The sequence below is a fragment of the Rhincodon typus genome, chromosome 22 (genome assembly GCF_021869965.1).
Source record: "Rhincodon typus isolate 14 chromosome 22, sRhiTyp1.1, whole genome shotgun sequence".
Classification (NCBI taxonomy): Eukaryota; Metazoa; Chordata; class Chondrichthyes; order Orectolobiformes; family Rhincodontidae; genus Rhincodon; species Rhincodon typus.
The window spans coordinates 37,622,661-37,647,844 of NC_063353.1; the positions used below are offsets into that span (position 1 = coordinate 37,622,661).

Genomic DNA, 25,184 nt, shown 5'->3' on the forward strand with positions numbered 1-25,184 from the left:
TGGATGAACACAGCAGGCCAAGCAGCATCTTGGCCTGCTGTGTTCATCCAGCTCTGCACCTTGTTGACCCCTTCTCCATCTATCAGTTTGCTCAAGGTAATATTATCCTTGCCCAATATCCAAGCAGTGCACTTTTCCAGCAGGCAACACAACAGCTTTCAGAAATATGAATTTCAGCCTTCTTACTTCCTTTCTAGTCCACTTCCTTTCATTGCCAGATATTTAAAATCTGATATAAGCCACTGCAACAGCAATTCTAATCTTTCATTTTCAAAATCTTTTGCTTTTGACCAGAATTTAGGACTTCAGATGTTTTCCCAATCAACCTGTTCAAAGATACTATTATTACACACTCCTGGATTAGTTGGGAGTTGAAAATGGGCTTCATGGCTCAGATTTAAGGAGAATACTACTGAACCACAACAGCCTTTACTAACAACCATGTCATACGTCACATTATCAACACCTACCTGGTAGCTTGCGGTGTGCTGTCACCAACTATTTTATCTTGATTTTTTAATCCATCTGTTCAGAGATGTTATTATACACATCTGGAGCAGGTGGGTCTTGAAATCAGCCTTTCTGGCTCACAGGAAAGAACATTAACACTGCACCACAAAAGCCCTTAATTTAGGGACTTGGAGAACTCAAACAGATTTCAAGGGAGTGGAGAGTATGAGTCCCATGATGCAACTCTTCAAAACGAAGATGTCAAGTTGGAGAAATCAATTAAACTGAGATCCACGTGCAATTTGCCTGTGTTGGAGCTATCAAGAAAGGCCAGAGTTAGAACAACAAGATGTTGTCCCAGCTCAAAACAAACTTGAAATGCCATTTGCTTACACAATCATAGCATTTGGGAACATTTTCTGAAAAGCTGCCGGCAGCGGTCAATATTTTCATCAATCATGGCTTAAGTTCTATAGGTTACAACATGGTGGTCAAATAGATAACAGACACAAATAACAATCCCTACAGGCATTTTATAAAAATAAGGTCAGAACTTGAAACAAAATATTTTGAGTAAAGGTTTGCAAAATGTGCTGAAAACTGACTGAGCTCTTAACAGACTAATGATGTGTACTGACTTCACTATGTATCAGTATGATTACTGCCAAAAGTTTATGTGCCTCTTCCCATTTCTCAACCGTAGCACTATTACCTAGGTTGATTCTCTTGTGAGACGACTTCACCTCGTTGATAAGCATGATCTGCGACCTGGGTTGTGGACCGTTTCACAATCTGTTCCAGTTCTTGATTGAAGCGCTCTTTAATGGCTTTGATTGTCTCAGGAATCTTCTTCAACTTTGCCAGGGCTTTCACCAGAATGCCCATAAAAAGTATGCTGTTCTCCTCTGGATCACACTCTGGGTCCTCCTTTATATCTTGAAGGTTTACCTCTTTCACTGTTAAAACAAAACAAGTCGATTAAATAAAACAAAATGTGACTTTGTTTTCAATTTTCTGGAGCTTCTTTAGATGAAAGTTATTTGCCTGGAATTGGCAGTCCAGCAGTGACTGAATGGTGTTTGCCATTGTCAAATGGATTGCTGCTCAGAGTATTCAAGGGTTTATGAATAGTTATTTCTGGCTAACCATTTTTAGAATACCCACTCGAGAGCAACCTGTCCAGTGCACAGGCCAGGCAAGTGAGAGGATGGCTTCTCAACTAGAAATTGAAGGATCTGCATTGAGGTAGAATGGAGCCTAAATCAAAGTTGATACTAGGAAATAATTTTACAATGAATTGTATCTATGTACAGCAAACTGATAGTACTTTTTCAGTACATATGTAATTACAGAGCCAAACAATAGCTTTGTCAGTGGATAAATGAAAATATTTGTGCCCAACTTTAAATTTAATCAGTAGACTACAACCAAAGTCATTGCTGGGTAGCTCCACAGCAGCAGCTTGGATGGTCTCAATGGCCCAACGGATGCTGGTTGGGTGGTTCAGAAATGTTTTACAAAGACCCGTTGTCACCATGGGGGAAATCAAAACTCAGTAGAGAAGCAATAAGGTCTACGATGACAAAATTTTTTTTGTGGTGATATATTCTCCAAGAAACCCATCAATGGTTCTCAGCTCTTAAACAGAGAAGAGAATAAGGATCAGCATAAGTGAAAAGGAATTCTTGAAAAAGTTAAAGTTCAAATATCCCACATTAATTCAGTTCTGACGAAATCAGACTCCAAACACTAAAGTTAAAATTTAAGGGCAAGAGAGAATCTGCTTGGTAACAATTATAACGGCATTGCCGGCAAAAGTTCAGTTACATCTGAAAGCAACAGTCCAAGCTTCACATGGCACATTTTGTGGCTAACTCATCGATTATGACAGCACCTTTACACTTTAACAGACAAATGTTAAAATACAGCCTATGAAAAAGCAGGTTGACCCAACAGAAATTACTGGACTCCTGCATTTTACAAAAATGTGGACAAACTTAAGCTGCAGTCCCACTAACTCCACAATATTGGTGACATTCTTCACTGCAACTCAACGTAGTCCAGGACAAAATTCCTGCACAAAATCCAAGGTGATACAGCTCCTTAGGTACTACAGTATACGAGCTAATCCTTACCATATTTGTATGCAATATAGATGCAAGCAACAAAACAGAACCTGAAAAAATGTAGGACAAGTAAATTGAAATCATAAAATGCCAGAAGATTCAGACAGAAAAGAGCAAAAAAAAAAAACTGGTGACAAAGCATACATGAAAACTGAGCTCATCAACAGCCATCCTTCCACAGGAGATACACAACTTAGTCAATTTTTATCATATCCATTTCACTAAAATGGGCAAATAAGAGGCAACACATGCGCCACTTTCTCTTAATTTCAGCATTGATAATTCCTGCACATTTGATGTTCCATTTATCGTGGGCTTTAACAGCTGGACGGGACCATTTTATCAGAAAATACCTCAATAGTGTTTGTTGGTACAGATGACTACAGGTATTCCAAACCTCCTGTGACAAATAGCTTTTCATCAGCCATAGAACTGTACAGCAAGGATACAGACCCTTCGATCCAACTCATGACGACCAACAAAGGTATTCTCTATTAATCTAGCCTGGTTTGCCAGCATTTGGTCCATATCCTTCTAAACCCACCCATTTGTATGCCCATCCAAATGCCTTTTAAATGCTGTAATTGTACCAGCCTCCACTATTTCCTCTGGCCACTCATTCCATGCACACACCACCCTCTGAAAAAGTTGGGTCCCTTTTAAATCTTTCCCTCTGACCTTAAGCCTATGGCCTCCAGTTTTGCACCCCCCTGCCCTGGGGAAAAGACCTTGGCTATTCACCCTACCTCACGCCCCTCACTCTTTTATAAACTTCTATAAAGGTCACCCCTACACCTCTGACGCTCAAGGGTAAAAAACCCAGCCTATTCAGCGTCACCCTGTAGCTCAAACCCTCCAACCCTGGCAACATCCTTGTAAATCTTTTCTGAACCCTTTCAAGTTTAATAACATCTTTACTATAGCAGGGAGACCAGAACTGCACACAGCGTTCCAAAAGTGGCCTAACCAATGTCCTGTACAGCCACAACAGTGACTTCCCAACTGCCATACTCAATGCACTGACCAATAAAACACAAGCATACCCAACGCCTTCTTCACTGTTCCGTCTACCTGGGACTCCACTCTCAAGGAACTATGAACCTGCATTTCGTTCGTTCAGCAACACTCTCCAGGACCTTACCATTAAGTGTATAAGTCCGGCCCTGATTTGCCTTCCCAAAATGCAGCACCTCACATTTATCTAAATTAAGCTGCATCTGCCACTCTTTGGTTCACTGGCTCGTCTGATCAATGTCCCACTGTACTCCACGGTAACCTTCTTCGCTGTCCACTACACCACCTATTTTGTGTCATGTGTTAACCATACCTCCTGTGTTCACATCTAAATCATTTATGTTAACGACAAAAGGCAGTGGTTCCAGCACTGATCCTCCAGCCTGAAAAGCAACCCGACACCACCAACTTCCATCTCCTATCTTCTCGCCAGTTCTACCTCCAAATGACTAGTTCTCCCTGTATTCTATGTGATCTAACCTTGCTTACCAGTCTACCATGACGAACCTTGTCGAACACCTCCCTGAAGTCCATACAGATCATGTCCACCACTCTGTCCTCAATCCTTAGTTGCTTCTTTGAAAAACTCAGTCAAATTTGAGAGACAAATTTTCCACACACAAAGCCACATGGACTATTCCTTATCAGTCCTTTCCTTTCTAAATACATATAAATCCTGTCCCTCAGGATTTCCTTCAACAACTTGCCCACCACTGATGTCAGGCTCACTGATTTATATTCCCTGGCTTTTCCTTACCACCTTTCTTAAATTGTGGCACCAGGTTAGCCAACGTCCAGGTCTTCCAGCACGGCACCTGTAACTATTGATGATACAAATATCTCAGCAAGGGGCACAGCAATCACTTCCCTACAGAGTTTGGGGTACACATGATCAGGTCCCAGGGATTTATCCACCTTTATGCATTTTAAAATGTCTAGCTCCTCCTCTGTAATATGGACATTTTTCCAAGAGGTCACTATTTATTTGCTCATGCTCTCCATCTTCTATATCCATCTCCACAGTAAACACTGATGCAAAATACTCCTTTAATATCTCCTCCATCTCCTGCAGCTTATCACATAGGTGGCCTTGCTGATTTTTAAGTGGCCCTCTTCTTTCCCTAGTTACTCCTTTGTCCTTACACCTATTTGTCGAATCCCTTTGGATTCTCCTTAACCCTATTTGCCAAAGCTATCTCATGTCCCCTTTTTGCCCTCCTGATTTTCCTCTTAAGTATAGTTTTGCTGCCTTCATACTCATCTAGGGATTCATTCAATCCCTGCAGTCTATACTTGACATATGCTTTCTTCTTATTCTTGATCAAAACCTCAATTTCTCTCGTCATCCACCATTCCCCACACCTACCAGCCTTGCCCTTCACCCGAACAGGAACATACTTTCTCTGGACTCTCGTTAAATCATTTTTGAAGGCTCCCCATTTTCAAGCCATTCCTTTAACTGCAAATATACACCTGCCCCCAATCAACATTTCAAAGTTCGAATCTAACACTGTCACAATAGGCCTTCCTCCAATTTAGAACTTTTTAGATTTAGCCTATCCTTTTCCATTGCTGTTTTAAAATTAACAGAATTATGGTCACTGGCCCCAAAGTGCTCCCCCTACTGACACCCTGCCTTATTTTCCAAGAGTAGATCAAGTTTTGCACCTTCTCTAGTAGGTACATCCAGATACTGAATCAGAAAATTTTCTCGTACACACCTAAATTCCACTCCATCCAAGTCCTTCATACTCTGGCAGTCCCAGTCTATGTTTAGCAAATTAAATGCCAGACAAAAACCATCCTATTATTCTTACAGATGACTGATATCTCCTTATATAGTTGCTTCTCAATTTCCCGCTGACTACTGGCATGTCTATAGTACAACCCCACCAAGGTGATCACCCTTTTATTATTTCTCAGTTCCATCCAAATAAAGTTCCCTGGATGTATTCCCAGGAATGCCCTAAGTACAGCCGTAATGTTAATCAAGAAGTCCACTCCCCCTCCTCTCTATCCTTCCTATAGTATCTATACCCGGCACATTAAGCCGCCAGTCCTGTCCGTCCCTGAGCCACATCTCTGTAATCACTATGATATCCCAGTCCTATGTTCCTATCCATACCTCCAGTTCATCTGCCTTACCTGTTAGGCCTCTTGCATTAGAATAAATGCAGTTTAATTTATCAGTCCTACCTCGTTCTCTGCTTTATTCCTGCCTGATGACTTGACTTGCTCCTTCTCCTAACTGCCTATTCACAAGTTTTATTGAAGACTCCCATGAAACAGCTAGTTCATCTTTACTTGCAGGTAATGCCATGACTCTCTGCACCATTGAAAACCTTGTGCACACAGAGTCATATGAAAATAAAGAGCTTTGGCTTCCAATCTTCTCTCTCATTTATTGTGGCAATTTTGTTGTCAGTTGTTAAAAGCTATGGCTATCAAAATGCATTTGTTGGTTTTCTAAATAAAGGCTTGAAACTTCAAGTTGTAACAGAGGCAACATTTCACAAGTACATCAACAGCTCTAAAATACTTCAGGATATCCTGATATCTAGTTGAATATTTGTTTAGTTAGTGCTGATAAACTAATGGACCCATTGTTAGTCAGAAAAATAATACAAACAAACATTTAAGAAGTCAGATACTTAAGTGGCTAGATTGCGTATAGGCTGTTGGCTGTTGTCTGTTACTAATCTGTCACATATACACTTTCCAGTCGAATATGCTGCTACAAGCAGTGGGGATGTACACATTGAAAAATTGAAGGAAGACAGGACAACAAATGTTGCAAGAGCACATTTATTTTGATGAAGGCTGACGAGTCAATTTGTATCCATTTTAAAACCTCAGAAGTTATTCTAACAGCTTTGAATGTAACCATTGACATTGCAAATCATATGTATCCTCATAGCAAAACTAATCGGTGATTTTTTGCCATAGATAAAACCGCAGTTTTACTTGAATGGTATTTCCCTAGCCTTGACTTAGTATGACTTGACTATAACAAATCAAAGATTATCCTTGCAATCAGAGTAGAGTCATCTTCATGAAGTGACTACATGCCCTGGCACAAAAATAAATCCTTCACAAGTAAAGAACCATGGATATCTTTGAGCAAATTTCAAACAGCAAAAAGCCTATTTCAGTTTTCTGTCAGCCGACTGGGATTCTTCCAGACAAAACCATTCAATGGAAACCTGAGCAGTAACTCACAAAGACTGCTTTGCCAGCAATTCCCAAACCCATGACCTCTGCCACCTAGGAAGATAAGGCCATCAAATGCGTGGGAATCCCACCAGCTGTAAGTTCCCCATGAATCCACACATCATCCTGACGTGGTTCACCATTGCTAGTTCAAAATCCAGGTACTCCCTCCCCAACTGCACTGTGGATGTCCCTACATTCCAAAGAAGCAGTTTGGCACCACCTTCCGAGGCCAATTGGGGATGTAAACAGCGTCACCCACACCTCGTGAATGAGGAAGTAAATAAACTGAAATGCTGTCACAAAAAAAGTACCTTATCAATAATTTTTTACAATTACAACAGTGTTTTGAAGCAATATACATCCAAAACTCTTCTGGAGTACGTGGGCAATTTAAGTGACAGGCCAGACAATATTTTAAAGGCAGCTGCAGCACCTGGTGATGTAAAAATGCTCATTTGTCCACCACCTACTTCAGGGTTTCTGCACAACCAGATGGCAGAGAGAGAACACATCTAATATATCTTGCGCGTCAAAATAAATATTTACTCATTTTTAGACATAGATCATACATGATAAGTACCAGTTAACTTCTCCTGAGTTTAAGGGAATCAGTTTGAGATGTCAACATTACTACACTATCCTCTTTGAAATCACTTCTCATTGACAGCCAATGTGACCTAATTAGACATGGCTACACTCCTATGAAAAGTTAGAAAGAATGTGTGGACTCTGATTAAAAGGTAAGGAAGCAGTTATTTGTTTCTTGACAATTGACATCCTTCAATGGAAATTTTAGATGCTGATGCACCTCCCCTGTACTACTCTCATTTGAGCTGTGCTGCAGCAACTCATTGAGACTCTTGACAGCACCTTGCAAAACTTACAATCTTTACCACAGCAGGACAAAGGCAAAATCACCTTCAGCAGGTTCCCCTACGAGCCCTACACAATCCTGACATTGAACAATATCGCCATTCCATCACTGCTGGGAGTCAGATATTGAAAACTGCCTTGCTAACTACAGTGTGATGTACCTTTACCACATGGACTGCAGTAATTCAAGGAGGGAGCTCACAACCATCCGTGCAAAGAATATAGACACACAATCTGGCCTACAATTTCCCTCACATCCCATAAGTAACTGAGGAAAAAATAATGTTCAGTTTCTGAAAGGTATAATGCAATCCTGCTGTTACATGTGATTTCTGAAGACATAAAGGCCCGAAGTATTGCGTAGAAACATACTGCGTGATTCACGGTCTCCTATTCTGGAGAATCTGGTCATGTCAGATGTGCTATAATGAAAAAAGTTAACATCACATTTTATCTTCCACTGGTCTGACAGTATCAAGTTGAGACAAGTCAGTAAAAACCAGATTTACTTTCTCACTGACACTGGAATACATTACAAAGGGGTAAAATGTCAGCTTTTCTAAGCTCAATACAAAAGAATACAAGTCTAAATCCAATCTAGAGTTTGTGTTTATTTTCCTATGACAGATATCTACCATAATATAGACTGAGCCTGCCAAGTCTTGACATTTAATCAATAGACATAAATCACTTAGAATGTTATTAACTGAAAGATATGTCAATGCTGACCAAGACCTGAATGATTACACAAAAGTAATGGAAAACTGAAGTCACTTTTATCTGAAGCAATGGCACGCAATTTTAATCCATTTTTTGTTATATTTTGTTTTAAATAGTTTTATTGAATAATATGCATTTTAATTGAATAATATGCATTTTATTCCAATGAAGCTGAAGGTAAGAAGAGCCTATCTTAGATCTTTGATTTATACACAATGTTCATTGATATCCCTTAATGGGAGAAGCTTAGTTGCATGATTAAAAATCTTGTAAGTCGATATTGGTATTTTGAACCCCCCAAAAAACCAGACTCGTACTGTATTGCAGTGAACTCAAACAGTTTTGTAATCAAAACAGAATAATTTGCAAATACTGAGTAATCAGGCAGCATCTATGAACAGAAACAAAATTGACGTGTCAGGTCGATGGCATTTGGGGTGAGTAGTCATGGAATGGAGAATTTCAATGTGACAGCAAAAAAACAAAAAAAAAATCTCAGTTCTGGGGTGAAAAGATCCTCAATTAATATTTGATTCAAATTGATGACATGGATCATGCAAAGCTTTTAGCAATGTTGGCTTCAAACAATGCCTAGTCTATAGACATCCTGCACTAGCATCATCTTGGGAGTTATCACGAGCAGAACTTGAACAAAAGTAGCCATATAAATACTCTGACCACTGACCATAACAGCAACCCAGAGGCTGTGATTCCTGCAGCAAGTAGCTTACTCCCTCACTTACCAAAGCCTCTTCACCATCTACAAAGGCACCAGTCTGGAGCATAATGGGACACTCCAGACTTACCTGGATGAGTGTAGTTCTAACAACACTCAAGAAGCTTGACACCATACAGGACAAAGCAGCCCACTTCATTGGCACTACATCCACAAGCATCCATTCCCTCCAACATTGATGCTTAGTAAAGACTGCTGCTACTAATAAAGATGGACTACCGAAGTTTACCATTTAAATTTTCTTTAGACTGCACCTTCCAAACTTACATCCACTACCATCTAGATGACAAGGGCAGCAGATAAATGGATACACCACCATGTACAAATTCTCCTCCAAGCTGCAAACCATCCTGACTCCAGGGTCGCTGGGTGAAAATCCTGCAATTCCCTTCCCAATGGCACTGTGGGTCTATCTACAGGAAAGAGACAACAGCAGTTCAAGAAAGCAGCTCAACAATCACCTTCAAGGGCACCTAGGGAAGGGCAATAAATGCTGGCACAACGAGAGGCACCCAAACACATGAATGAATAACAAAATCATTTTTACAGAAAACAAAACGTGTGTTGCTGTTCATATAGCACTGAAGTAGCAGGAGTGTTTTTCATAAGCAGCAAATACTGCATTTTCCAAATGTTGAAAATAGCAAAATTGAATTGTAAGTTGCACCTTTGCAGTCCAAACAGAGTTTGAATCACAAATGTAAATGAAACAAAGAACAATGGATGCTGGAAATGTGAGAATAAAAACAAATTGACAGAGAAACTTAGTAGGTCAGGCAGCATCTGTGGAGAGAAACTAGAGTGAAAAGTTTCAAGTCAAATTCTGAAGAAGGGTCACAACCTGATGTTAATTCTGCTTTTTTCTCCACAGATACTGCCAGACATACTCAATGGACCCAGCAATTTGATTTTATTTTGAAACACAACTTCGGTTTGAGACACACTGTTGCACAACACCAGCAAAAAACTGGTATCTATCTTTCTCCAAGATATGCACTCAATGGGCTGAAGGACTTTTTCCCTGCGGTAGACTCTGAATGTAGCCACACCTGTGGAGAGAGAAACTGGCTAAATGGCTAACCTCAGTGAGCAAGGGCATGTGGGGGGGTGGGGGTGGGGGGAAGCGGCGGTGGTGGTGAACAAAGGGAATGAACTTTCTCCAAGTTCAACAGGCAAGAAGAACGTAAGTTAGCAAAACATGATGTTCTTTCTTCTCTCACTTTGTAGAGTACACTTGACATCTTATTTACCCACCCCTCCCAGAGCTTTTCCAGTCATAATTACTGAACTGCCCACGTAACAAAACATTTAAAATGTGTACTGTGTTATGAGCAATTGCCTTAACAAATGAGAAAACATTGTCACATGCAGTAACATACTACCATTTTAAAAATAACAAAGCAGTTCACTAACTGATTGCACCTCATTAGACTCTTCAAGCAACAATCATTTTATTTGTTGTAACACTTTGCAGTGTCCATATTCATACCACTAACTGAGGACCAATTGTTAAAATTGTATATTACAAGGTAGTAGTTTCAAATTTCAGTTTATGTGATTAACAGTAAAACAGCAATTAAGGAAAGTGGTTCTGATGATGTCAAAAGAAAAATACAGATTGAGCTGCTTATCAACCAAATAACCAGCATTTTAACTGTCTCAAATTTAAAATAATAAATATTGTACTTTTTAAATAAAAGGACAGTCAATTTCTGGACATGAATAGTTTGACTGATGTATATTCACCAGAGTCAGAGTCAAGGTGGCTCGACGGGCAAAAGGACTTTTTCCCTGATGTAAACTCTGAATGTAACCACATCTGTGGAGAGAGAAACTGGTTAAATGGCTAACCTCAGTGAGCAAGGGCATGGGGTGGAGTGGGGTTTGGCGGGGGCGGGGAGGCGAGTGAACAAGGGAATGATCGGTCATCAGGTGAAAGGCAGGACAGGTTAACTGACAGAAGGTGGTGGTTTCACATTGCAAAATCACGGAGTGGTAATGGAGGAGAGACAAGAGACAAGAGACAACATAGTGTGGAGCTGGAGGAACACAGTAGGTCAGGCAGCAGAGGAGTAGGAAAGTCCATGTTTCGGGTCGACTTTCCTACTCCTCTGATGCTGCCTGACCTGCTGTGTTCCTCCAGCTCCACACGGTTTTGTCTCGGACTCCAGCATCTGCAGTTCTTGCTCTCTCTACGTGTCTAGATGGAGGTGTGAACAGGGCATTAGCGATTTCAAGTACAAAATACAGTGAGAAACATAGGAAATAGGAGCAGGAATAAGCTTTTCGGACCTCAAGCCTGCTCTCCCATTTCATATTATATTATCTCAGTTGATCATCCCACTAAGTAACCTACACTGGTATTCTCCCCATACCCCTTGATCCCTTTACCTCTCAGAACTATAATTACCTCCTTCTTAAAAACATTTAACGTTTTGGATTCAACCACTTTCTGCAGCAAAGTATTCCATGAACTCACCAATCTCTGGGCGAAACCAAAAAAAAATAAAAAATAAAAAAATAAAAATTCCCCTGTACTTCCTGGTCATCGGGAACAAACTTCCCACATTTATCTTGAATTGTCCTTTTAGTATTTTATCAGTTTAAGACCATGAGAAATAGAACAGGTTTTGGCCATTCAGCTTCTCAAGCCTGATTCACATTTCAAAAGGATCATGGCTGACCTGCTGTTCCTCATGTTCACTTTTCTACCCTTGTGCATAACCCTCGATTCCCTGACTAATCAAGCACTTATCCAAGACTCTCCCATGAGTGAAACATCCTCTCAGCATTTATCCTGTCACACCCCTTAATGTTTCAAATCAGATCACCTCATTCTTCCAAACTCCTATGAGTGGAGTCCCAATCTCTCCGAACTGTTTATGGATCCTTTCATACTAGAGTCATCCTTGTTGACTTTCTCTGAATCGCCTCCAATAAAATAATAAATTTCTTAAATAGGGGGAACAAGACTGTTCACAGCACTCCAGGTGGCAGTTAGAGGCAATGGGAAGAGCAAGGGGGCGGATGGGTTTGAGGAAGCTGGAGACACTGCAGATACACAGTCAGGTAGATTGCTGACCACAAGGAATGATAGGAGAGTTGAGAGGTAGTGCAGGAATTTCTTGTGGCTATGCCGATCTCCAAGAGGTATGCAGTTTTGAATAGTTTTTTTGCAGGGTGGGGGGGATCACAGGGTCATATAACACTAACAGCCACATTTCTAATATTGTGACTGGCTCTACTGTAATGAGGGGTATGTCAAATTCCAAGCAATTGATTGTAATAGGCGACTCTTTAGTCTGGCGCACAGATAGACATTCCTGCGGCCGTCAGTCGGACATCGGGATAGTGTATTTACTTCCCTGGTGCCAGTGTCAAAGATGTCAGAAAGACAGTGCAGAATATTCAAAGGGGATAGTGACCACCAGGAGGTCATTATACAGATTGGTACCAATGACCTAGGTAAGGAAAGGGATGAGGCTCTGCCAAAAAAGGAGGAAAGGTAGGTCCTCAAGGTTGTTAATATCTGGACTACTACCGGTGCCACTTGCTAAAGGGAATCGTAATAGAAGGATAGAGCAGATGTGTAAGTATCCGAGGGGCTGGGATTCACAATTTTGAACCATTGCGATCATTTTGGGAGTAGAAATAACCTGTATGAAATGGATAGCTGTTAAAAAAAAAAATAAAAAATAAAAATTGTAACAATTAGGGATTTTAACTTTCCAATGATGGACTGGGACTGTGATAGTATAAACGGCTAGCATGGAGAGCAATCTGTTAAGCATGTACAAGAAAATGTTTTTCATTAGGTGGATGTATCAACTGGAGAAGGAGCAATACTTGACCTTCTGTTGAGAAATAAGGCAGGACAAGTGAGTGACTGAGGGGTCAGTGGGGAGGCACTTTGGGGCAAGTGATCATAATTCTACTAGTTTTGAAATAGCGAAGGAAAAAGGCTAGACCTGATCTGGACCTTAAATAGCTAAACTGGAGTAAAGCCAATTTTAATGCTATTAGATAAGAACTTGAAAGAGTTGATTAGAGCAGGCTATTCTCAGGTAAAGGGACAGTTGGGAGGTAGGAGGCCTTTAAGAATGAGATGACCAGAATTCACAGACAGTATGTTTGTTCATGTGAAGTACAAGGCTGGTAGGTGTAGGGAATGCTGGATGACGAGAGAAATTGGGGTTCTGGTCAAGAAAAAGGCAGCATACATCGAGTATAGACAGCTCGAATTAAGCGACTCCCTAGAAGAGCGTAAAGGCAGCAGGAGTATACTTTGGCAAATAGGGTTAGAGAATCTCTTTGGATCCTCCTTAAGGACACCAAGAGCAAAAGAATAACTATGGAGAAAATAGGGCACCTTAAAAATCAACGTAGCAGTCTATGCATGGTACCACAGGAGGTGGATGATATACTCAACAAATATTTTGTCAGTATTTACTGTAAAGAAGTACGTGAATGCTATGGACTTGGGGAAATAAGTAGCAAAGTCTTGAAAAGCACTCATATTATACAAGGGGTGCTGGAGGTCTTAAAACATAAAAAATGGTAGATAAATCCCAAGAACCCGATCAGGTGTTTCCCAGAACTTTGTTCGGCCTTTGCTATGATATTTGTATCATCGATAGCAATGGGGGGAGGTGCTGGAAGGCTTTAGGGTAACTAATATGGTGCCAATATTTAAGAACGGCTGTAAGGAAAAACCAGGGAACTCTAGACCAGTGAGCTTTATGTCAGTGGTGGTTAAGTTGTTGGCAGGGACTCTGAGTGACAGGATTTACATGCATTTGGAAAGGCAAGGACTGATTAGGGACAGTCAGCATAGCTTTGTGCATGGGAAACCATGTTTCACTAACTTGCCTGAAGTTTTTTGAAGTGGCAAAGAAGACCAATAAAGGCAGAGCGGTAACTGTTACCCATATGGACCTCAGTAAAGCGTTCAACAAGATTCTGCGTGGTAGACGGGTTAGGACACATGGGATCTGGGGGAAGCAAGCCAATTGAATACAAAATTGCTTTAAAAAGGTAGGAAACAGAGGGTGGTAGTAAAGGGTTGTTCATCAGACTGGAGGCCTGTGATCAGTGTAATGCCACAAGGATCAGTACCATTTTTTGTTGTTTACATAAATGATTTAGATGTCAGTAAGGAGGTATGGCTAGTAAATTTGCAGGTGACACCAAAATAGGTCAGTGACGATTATTTCGGAGAACAATGGGACCTTGATCACTTGGGCCAATGGGCTGAGGAGGGACACAAAAAAAAAGTTTAATTTAGCTAAATGTGAGAAGTTGCATTTTGCTAAGGCAAACCAGGGTAAACCTTGGTAATGGTAGATCCCTAGGGAGTAAAGCAAGTGTATGGTTCCTTGAAAGTGGAGTCACAGGTAGACAGGGTGGTGAAGATAGTGTTTGGCACACTTGCCTTCGTTGGTCAGTGCATTGAGTATAGGAGTCAGGAGGTCATGTTGCAGCACTTTTGGAATACTGTGTTCAATTCTAGTCTCTGTCCTATAAGGAGGATGTTGTGAAACCTGAAAAGGTGCAGAAAAGATTTACAAGGATGTTGCTGGGACTGGAGGTTTTGAGTTATGGAGAGAAGCTGAATAGGATGGATTTTTCTTTTCCTGGACCATCAGAGAGGGAGGGTTAACCTTATAGAGGTTTATAACATCATGAGGGGCATGGATAGGGTGAATAGTCAAAATCTTTTTCCTAGGGTGTGGGAGTCCAAAACCAGAAGGAATAGGTTTAAGATGTGAGGGGAAAGCTTTAAAGGACAGGAGGGGCAACATTTTCATGCAGAGGGTGACACATGTATGGAACGAACTGCCAGAGGAAAATGGTGGAGGCAGGTACAAATACATCGTTTAAGAGACATCTGGAAAAGTACATGAATAGGAAGGGTTTGAGAGGGATATGGGACGAATGCTGGTTGTGTATACCTCAATATTCAAAAAGAATAAGCAAGTAGAGTGCTCACAGAGTTTGACCATCTTGTGTTCCAATCACGAGAACGGAATGCATTTTGTCCTGGAGCCACCTCAGACCTTAACCAAAAATTAGTGGACTCAGCGCTACAAAGGAAAAGATGCTTAATGCAACCCCAAAATTCTCCAAAAAAACCTTCCATTTACATCCAACAAAATATAGCAAAAATGGCTTGCAAGGCCGTCTGAACAATACAATTGTAATTCTAGGAAAATCAGATAAATTGAAACTCTCAAAAGTTCACAGAACACTCAACAACAACACAAATTTGAATTTTGTTTTGTGTGATGAAAGCAACAAAGCCCAGACTGCAAAGGTCATTGATTGAAATGCTCATGTTGCCTGGAGTGATAAAGATCATTTGGGAACTCTTCAAATCAAACATAAGACTGTGTATTTATGTAATACCATTTATAATCAGAAAATATCCCAAAGCATCCCATGGAATGTATAATAAAAGCTAAATAGATGCAGAGCCAAATAATATTTACTGTCTAAAAATGCTAACAAACACATGCAAGGTTGAATATGCCAGAATGAGACATTTTTCTAAGAAAGAAACATTTTAAAACAGGTCAAATGCAAGCCCACAAATATTCCCAGATGTCATCATGAGCATCAGTAGAAGGTTGATAAAGCTGCACAGAGATCTGCCCAATCTGACCAACAACCTGAAAATGTTGAAATTGTATGAAATCAAGAAACGATCTTGCTAGAAGTTATATTTGAGTAATATTATATGACAATAATAATATTTTATCCACAAATAGATTTCCATTGTAATTAATTAACACCTTTCCAAGAAATTATATCAAAATCTTCGATGCTGAACATCACAATTTTGCACGAACTGGAACCCAGCTAGTGTAGAAGAAAAAAAGAGTTACTATAACATATTTTCAAATGATTAAAAACAGTTATAGACTATAACAACCTAAAAAATTTATCTCAAAATTTTTCCATGTACTTTCTTCGGTTATATTTAAGTGCAGAATAAAGTGAATACAGATACCTAACCCGACCATTGATATACAGGATAACTCAACTGTGCACAATGTCCCAGGCAATTGCGGAAGCCAACCTTCCATCCATGCACTCCACTTACACAGCTCACTGCCGCGGAAAGGCTGCCATCAAAAACCCATCGCACTCCGGTAACAATCTATAACCTCTTCAGTCTGAGGATACAGAAACCTGAACAGACACGAGTAGGTTCAGGAACAGCTTCTTCCGGCTGCTATCAGACTGATGAATGGACTCTCTAGCCTCAAATAACACTGATTTCACCTAGCACATGCCCTATGCAAAGTAACTTGCATGCCTCCAAGTCTTTTTGATCGGTACACCCTTGGCTTACTATGATCTACCTATACTGCTTGTAAACAAAGCTTTTCATGGTATTTTGGTTCCTGTGACAATAAATAAATCAATTAATATCACTTCTGAGAGCTTCCAAATGGGATGCATTCTTAGAACTGTTCATGGAAATATGGAATATTTACGTACTTGGGTTGATTAATACAATGCACCAGTAACCCGAATTGTTGGCATCCGATAACTTAGACTTGCTGGTACATCATAAGACAGTTCCCTGATGTGTTGATACAAAGATTCATCCAATGTAGCTATTCCTTACACTGTACATCGATTTACTAAGTTCCTGTCTAAAGCAGCTTTTAAAACGGAGTACATGCTCACATCATATTTACCTGCCAAATCTTAGCAAATGGACATGAACGTGAAACTAAAAAAAGTGTCAATAATGTACTTAAAAAACAAACAAAAAAGTGGCACAGTAATTTTACAAATTGTGTAGTGCACAATGACTAAGACAGCAACCTCACAGTCACATGCCTTCCAATTAAAATGGCATGAAATAGATCAACATCACATTTAGCACAATAATCCTACTGCATTGGTCCTCTGAGCAGGCTTTTTCAATTATCACCAGATTTGCTGCTCAGAGTCATAGAGTAATATAGCTTGGAAACAGGCCATTTGGCCCAAACTGGTCTATACTGACCATGGTGCCCACTCAGCTAGTTCCAATTGCCTGCATTTGGTCCATATCCCTCTAAACCCTTCCCATCCATTTACCTATCCAAAATGTTTTTCACATGCTGCTATTGTACCTGCCTCACCCACTTTCTCTGGCAGCCCATTCCATACACACACCATTCTCTAAGTAGTAGTTGTCCCTCAGGTCCTTCTTAAATTTATCCTCCCTCACCTTAAACCGATGCCCTGGGGAAAAGACTATATGCATTCACCCTCTCCATGCCCCTCATGATTTAATACACCTCAATAAACCAGAAACCTTTAATTATGCCCTTGGAACAATATGCCATGAAAATCACTGAAGTAATCTGGCCAATTTTGTTATTTTGTTTAACTTATCCCTTTACTGTGTTTGTTTATCTGTCTGTCTTGTATGTGAATAGGGCTGAAAACAAAGGTTTTGGGTTTACAGCATAAACCAGATTATCTTGTTGCTTAATTTTTACACTGCTAAAGTTACCATGTTGTTAACAAATCACTGAGTCTTTTGTTCAAGATACAAACTGGTATTTGGAATTGATTGCTGGCAAAGTTTGGGATTGGTTATTCAAAAAGTCTGCTTAGGAAACATCAGGATCAATTTTGAGAATCTTTGAAGCTTTTAATTTTAGTGTTGGGAGTACGGAGGCAGAAAGGCTGATTCAATTCAGCTGTCTGTCTTCTATCATAGCATTAGTCCATGCTTGCATATTGTCTAGGTCTTGAGGTCAGACATGAACTGCTTCAGAGGGATCACAAATGGTGGTAAATATTATTCTATCATCAAATAGATCACCTTTGCTGGCTTTATAATCAAGGCAAGGTCCTTGATGAACTAATTGAAGATTGCTGGCATAAGGACACATCTCTGAAGGAACTCCTGCGATAGTAGTCCTGAAATTAACCGCTTAACAACCAACTTCCTACGGGTGGTATGAATCCAAATACTGCAGAGCTTTTCCCTTCTGATTCCCACTAATTCTACATTTACTGATGTTCCTTGATGACACAAAACAAAAACAGTGTTTATGTCAAGGTCATTCTCACCCCACCTCTGGAATTCCACTATTTTGGCCATATTTGAACTAAAGCGCTCATGTGGCCAGGAGCTGGATGCCCCTGGCAAAACCTAAACTGAATGTCTGACAGGTTATTGAGAAGCAAGTGCTGCATGATAGCATTGTTAGTCACTTTATCCATCCCTTCACCAATGATCAAGGAGACTGACAGGATAGCTGCTGGCTGGGTTGGATTTGTTCTGCATTTTCTATAGAGGATATACCTGGGCAATTTTCCATTTGAACAGGTAGATGCCTGTGTTGTAGCTGTACTGAAACAGCTAGGTGAGGGAGTGCATTAAATTCTGAACCACACATCTTCAATACTAGTGACAGAATGTTGACAAGGGCCATAGTCTTTGCAGTATCCAGTGCCTTTTTGATATCGCATGGAATTAATTAAAATTGGCTGAAGACTAGCGTCTGTGGTGATCTGGATCTGCCGAGGATGCATAATCCACTTGATACTTCTGGTTGAAGTTTGTTGCAAATGCTTCAACCTCACCTTTTGCAATAATGTGCTCGGCCCCCTCAGCATTGAGAGCAGGAATATTTGGAGACTGAGTGAGTTGTTTAATTAGCCCCCATCATTCATGAATAGATGTGGCAGGACTGCAGGGCTTAGATCTGATCCTTGGTTGAAGAATTGCTTATTCTTGTGATTACTTGGCATGCAAGTAGTCCCATCTTGTTGCTTCACCGGGTAGTCACCTCATTTTTAGATATGGCTGGCATTACACTTGGCATACCCTCTTGCACTCTTCATTGAGCCAGGGTTGGTCCTGTGGCTTGATTGTAAATGGTAGAGTGGGGCTTATGCCAGGCTACAAGATTGCAGATTGTTTTAGACTACTAAACTGTGCTGCTGTTGGCCTGTAACATCAAGGATGCTGAATACGGAGTTGTGAGATCTGCTCAAAACCTAGCCCATTTGGCACAATGATTGATGATATGCCCTCAATGAAGACTGGACTTCATCTCCATAAGGACTGTGCTATAGTCACTCCTAATAATACATAGACAGATACATTTGCAGCAGGCAGATTAGTGAGGATAAGGTTAAGTAGGATTTTTCCCTCCTGGTAGTTGTCTTAACACCTGCCACAGAGACCCAAGTCTAGCCACTATGTCTACTACGGCTTACCAGCTAGATGTGCCAGTGATGATGCCAAGCCACTCTTGGTAACTAACACTGCAGTCCCCAACCCAAGTACATTCTGCCACTTAAGTGCTTCCTCCAAATGCTGTTGAATACCGAGAAGTACTGATTCATCCAAGGTGGAAGGGCAGGGGGCGTAGGTGGGGGAGGCCGGTGGCAGTATGTGGTAAACAGCTGAAGGTTCCTTGCCCATGCCATAAAACTTACTGTGTCCAGTATCAAAATGTAGATGATTCCCTGGGCACCTCTGTTTTAACCTTACTTCAACCTCCAGCCATTAGTAAAAAGGATTTTGCAGGAGCATCACAGCAGAGTTTGCCGTTATCGGTTCCGGTGCTTAGGTCCATGCTACAATGGTCCACCTGATTTAGTTCCTTTCTTTGGGCTTTGGAAGTGGTTAAATACAACTGAGTGGTTCACTAGGTTCTTTCAGAAGGTTGTTTAGCCAAAACATTGTTCTATGTCTGGAGCTGTATTAGGCTAAACTATGTAAGAACAACATATTTCCCCTCACTGAGGGATATTCGTGAACTAAATGGGTCTCAAGGCCGAAGATTCCTTCTAATTCCAGATTTACAATTCAGACTCCACAATGTGCCTTGAACAGATTCAAATCCAGGTCCCCAAGGAAATTTCCCGGGTCTTTGGATTACTAGAACAGCATTAATACCATTACACTATCACCACCCTTGATCTTATTTTAAAGAAAAAAAAACTACCTTCACATGAAGAAACAAAACTCACCTGTTTAATGATCTTTTTTCCTAAAAAAGAAGCCAAATTCAAAAACTGATATTATACTTATCACAAATGGGCAACAAAACCAGTTACACAGAAAACATCCTTCCCAAGGCTCTCATCCGTTTGATTTAAACCATACGTTGGAAATGAAACATTACCTACAAATCACAAACACAAAAAAAGCAGATACAATGTACAAACAAGCTACTAGTTCAAAAATAAAGCTCTGCATGGCAGTAGAGAAAAGATTGGAACTAAGAATGCAGAACTGAAATCAAGGGAAGAAGGTTCACTCATTGTCCCTGAAGAAAAATACCCTTTGAAAATGTTGATTGGACAGCAACATGAGGAAACAGTGAACTTAAAAAGATAATTGTAATATTCACTACTGCTGATGGCCTAAGAAACTACTAACCAATCATGATCTCGTGTTAAGACCTTGCACATCAAGGACATTGTTTTTTTATCTTCTTTTTGTACTGAATACTAACTTCATGTTGACACATGCTTGATGTTACTACTTTATTATGAAATCTTATTCTTCCTTTAACTCAAGCAAATTTTGTAGTTGGTTACTTATTGAGACAGTAGGATAGTTAACATTATGAGAAGTTAGAGAAAGATTTTGCTTCCAGCTTAAAAATAACTGAACTTGTTGTTACAATCAATCAAGGGAGGTTAGAGAAAAGGAGAACCAATTCACTCATCTCAGCTGAAGTTGCCTTCCTCATGGGCTGACAGGAAATAGGAAACAACTTCATGAATGGGGAAAAGAATACATACGATTTACTCAAATTGCAAAATGGGAGGTTTCTACAAACCTCTGAAGAGAACCATCCCATGAGTGCAAAGCTATAGGAAGAAGATCACTTTCTCATCATCCATTATGCAAAATTTCAACTGCAGCTATCATTCATTTGCATTAGAGATCAAGGACTCACCAGCTGTGCTTACTGAATTGCTGTACTGAGAGTTATCCATAAATTTCCTGGAAGTAGATCCCATGTTGACATCAATAACTGGAATAACAGGAACCAAAGATGCATCTTTGCCAAGTAAGCTGCACAAAAACAAACACATCCCTGTCAACATTTAGCCGCAAATGAAGCAGCTTCGTATCAAATCAACAAGAAAACTCAAAGGCAAGAAAGTAGTGGAACCTCAGATAATCCTGGAAACAGCCAACAGGTTAGGCAGCACTTCTGGAGGGAGCAATGAAGTGTTAAACATTTCTGGTCATTGGGCTATCAACAGAATATAGTTCAAGTACCAAGGGAAGCCTGTTGTAACTTCTACAAACTACAGGTTTCAATAGTATAGATATTACACAAAGGCAAATCAAGGGATTGATTGTCTTTAATGCTTAAATCAAAATCAGCAGTGGAGGTTCAAGATCAAGCTAATCCAGTTGTTATGGGTGTGGTTGACAGGACAACATTACAGCCTGAAGAAGTCACAATTAAATACTGTAGTAACGCAGGTCAGTACCATTCAGGTTTTTAGAGCAAACCCAAGCGAGAGTGAATTTAAGTCTGGTGTGACAAACTGGCTATAGACGAAAAGCGAGGGTTCACACAACTTTAAATGTATGCTTCGCACTAAGAATAGATACTTGATAAATATTACAAAGGCAGAAAATACTGCTCCAGGGAACAAGGAGGAAGGGGGTATAACTAATTGGATAGGTGAGAGGGGAAAGATTTAAAAGGGATCTAAGGGGCAACTTTTGTTTTTTTTTTAAAAGCAGAGATTGGTGCATGTATGGAATGAGCTGCCAGAGAAAAAAAAAATGGTGGAGGCGGGTACAATTACAACCTTTAAAAAGGCAGCTGAATGGGCGCATGAATAAAAAGGGCTGAGGGGGGTCTGGGCCAAATGCTAGCGAATGGGACGAGATTAATTTAGGCTATCTGGTCAGCAGGGACAAGTTGGACCAAAGTGTTTATTTCCATACTGTACAGCTCTATGACTCTGATAGCTTTACAGACAGTAAAAGGTCATATGCACCCCTATTGTGCTGTATCAATTTTAATCATTGTAATTCACATTATTCAATAATTCTAAATCGGGTTTGTCACAACATAAATACATATTAAAGTTTGACTAGCTCAAATCATTAGTATGCTCAAAATTAGACACAAGTGGAAAACGACAGCAAAAGATTCAAGGCTAAAAAAGTGAAAGCAAAACAGATTCCTTGCATGTTCATAATTACTACTGGACACAGCAGTTCTATTACTACATTCCTTCCACAAATATGTACTATTACTATGGTATAAACCTGATAAATAACATGAGTTTTCTTAAAAACTCAAAAATATATGGTTCAATATTAAAACTACATGAACACATTACCCAAACTTGAAACTTCTTCAGTCATAAATCACTCAACAGGTTCTTTTCAGTTGACCACTGGTCTTCATGCATTGGTGTCTGCGAGATCACGTTCAAAGAACCAGACGACCAAGATCAGTGAGTGCCAAAAATAGCCTCTTTATTGTACATTCACAGCAGTATGATGTAAGGTGAAATAGAATCCCAAAATCATAGCTCAAAAGCAGCCATTTTATACAGAATTCAAGCATACATTAACATTCCAACACTTGAGTGTTAAGCAGTAAATATTGTACAAAAACTGTTTTGCAGAAAATCGGAGATGGTTTGAACATGTTACTGGTTATTGTTGAGTGTTAATGGTTACTTTAATGAGATTAGAGTGTCTGGTTTGTCCTTACCTAATTCAAAAGGTGTTAGTCTTGTTATTTTCAAGGTTAGAATTTTAAAGTTAGAAAAAGGCACCTTGTGTTTTTTAACTAAAAATCTGAGTTCCCAACAGTTTTTATTATCTGTGGTTTTCATTTACTATTGCTGGTTTAGTTAGTTTCATGGTTGCGTCCATCTGTGGGCTCTATTTCCTGTCATTCCTTCATTCGGTGTCATGGTCACACCTGTTGTAGTAGTGCTGTCAGTTTCATTCATTCCTTCCTTCCTTCAAGATCGCACGGGTCTGGACATAGCATATTAGTTTTATTAGTAGGTTGAAGATTGCTTACATAAAACTAACAAACGCTATGCAGTGTATTAGTGGGGTAAAGTTTTATATACATGTTGAATAAATACTTGGGACAAGTACCTGGTTACATAATATACAGGAAAAGTCTGCAGGGAAGTAACATTAAAAGGAAGAGGGCTAAGCAATTTTTCTGAAGAAGGGTCTAGGCCCGAAACATCAGCCTTCCTGCTCCTCTGATGCTGCTTGGCCTGCTGTGTTCATCCAGCTCTACACTTTGTTATCTCGGGCTATCCAATTATCACCTTTGACAGATACTTGGAGCTATCTTCTCCCTCCAGCTAGAATAAACAACTTGGTAATAGCAGCTATTCAGTTGGATTTTAATATCAAATAACACTTTGGTTTGGGGGTGCAAAAAGGTTCCATCCTGTAGTGCCTATGCAGTTTTGTTAGCCGTCAGGCCTGACTGCACCTTTGAATCAAATGCTGGTCTTGTTTAAATGGGGTTGTTTACATGGCACCTTATGCATGAGTGCACTTTCAAGTGGGGTGTAACCGCAAATTGAAATGGTTGTAACCTGATATAGTAGCAAGCCCCTGAATTAGTTTGAATGGGGGCTGGCTAGTACATGGAAACCTGCAGTTAGTATTATAACCATGAATTAATAGACATTATTTATAGAGTTATATTGAAAGTTGTTAACACCTTTGAATTCTGATATATCATACCCAACTTCAATTTTGTTTAATATATCAGAAATGGCCGCATACACAAAATGTAAAGCAATCTTTCAATCCCACTACAAAAGGGAAAGCGTGATGAAATACTCACACCAGCTTAGTGGAAGGAAAAGTGAGAAAATGCAACTGTGAGTCGAGAAGAATTTAGCTTGCTTCATTGAGTCAAATTTCTGCTCAAATTCCCCTCTGGATTTTCAGTTGAGTCCAAAGTTTTGATTTTAAGATTTGCTTCATTTTAAAATGAACACTTGGTGATTGTCACAACAATCACCCAAGAAAACAGTGTCTAGGCTGAGTTGTGTTAACTTTGTTCAGGACATGGTTCACATGGCTGCCGATATAAAGATCTTCAAGTCAACATTGGATGATAACTTGGCAGTGTGAAACAACAATGCATGCAGTCTTGGTGACAGGAGCCAAAATATTTACTTGCAACAGCTGATTGATCCCACCAGGAAGGTCTGTGATGAAGATCAAGAATTATAGCATCCAAAATCTTACGTAATCTCAGCTGTCAAAAACCTGCACAGACAGATAGATTTGCAGCCATCTCTGTTCATTCTCACCATCGATTTTAAGTCATGATGTGTGAAACAGAATTCTGCTCTCACAGAATGTGCACCATTTAAGAACTGAAAGACACATTTCAAACAGTCTAAAGCTGACAAAATGCCTGTGTTCACATTACACATCTTGCTGGGTCTTGAAGGAACACTCACTGTTGTTGGCTCTCTTATTCAGGATGTCACCACAGAACTCAATTCGCAATCAGCTGCAGTCCACAATAATTACACCAAAATATTTTGTGCATATGAATATTTCAATTGCAACTCGTAACTTTTCACTGACCTGCTTACTCAAAAAGGTATTATAAAAAATATCCAGTCAAGGTACCTTAGATTGAAACTTAGTATTTTCCAGATATTCCATTATTTGAAAACAGATTTTAAAATTAATTTCAGCCAAGTAATGTAGCTGAAATTAAGTATACCAAAGAAATAAAAAAATACGCAGAAACTGAACATACAATGTAACTGAAAAGATCCTCATCAAGTCAATGTTGGTTGATAATTTGGCAGATGGAAACTTGGACACTTGGTAGATATGGACAGCATGGTGGCTCAGTGGTTAGCGCTGTGACCTCACAGCACCAGGGACCCAGGTTTGATTCCAGTGTCAGGCAACTGTCTGTGTGGAGTTTGCACGTTCTCCCTGGGTCTGTGTGGATTTACTCTGGGCGCTTTGGCTTCTTCCCACAGTCCAAAGATGTGCAGGTTAGGTGGATTGGCTGTGCCAAATTGCCCAT

General features: G+C 40.0%; 1 protein-coding gene across 3 annotated transcripts in view; it reads right to left on the reverse strand.

Moving 5' to 3' along the window:
• Nucleotides 1-25,184, reverse strand: part of exoc4 (exocyst complex component 4) — a 283,334-nt gene that overhangs the window by 219,971 nt on the left and 38,179 nt on the right. For all 3 annotated transcript variants that reach the window (XM_048610192.1, XM_048610194.1, XM_048610193.1), the window contains exons 4-5: nucleotides 21,066-21,184; nucleotides 1,163-1,406 (exon numbers count right to left, since the gene is read on the reverse strand). In XM_048610192.1, coding sequence (XP_048466149.1) covers nucleotides 1,163-1,406; nucleotides 21,066-21,184 — 363 coding nt within the window. The remainder of the gene's footprint in view (nucleotides 1-1,162; nucleotides 1,407-21,065; nucleotides 21,185-25,184) is intronic.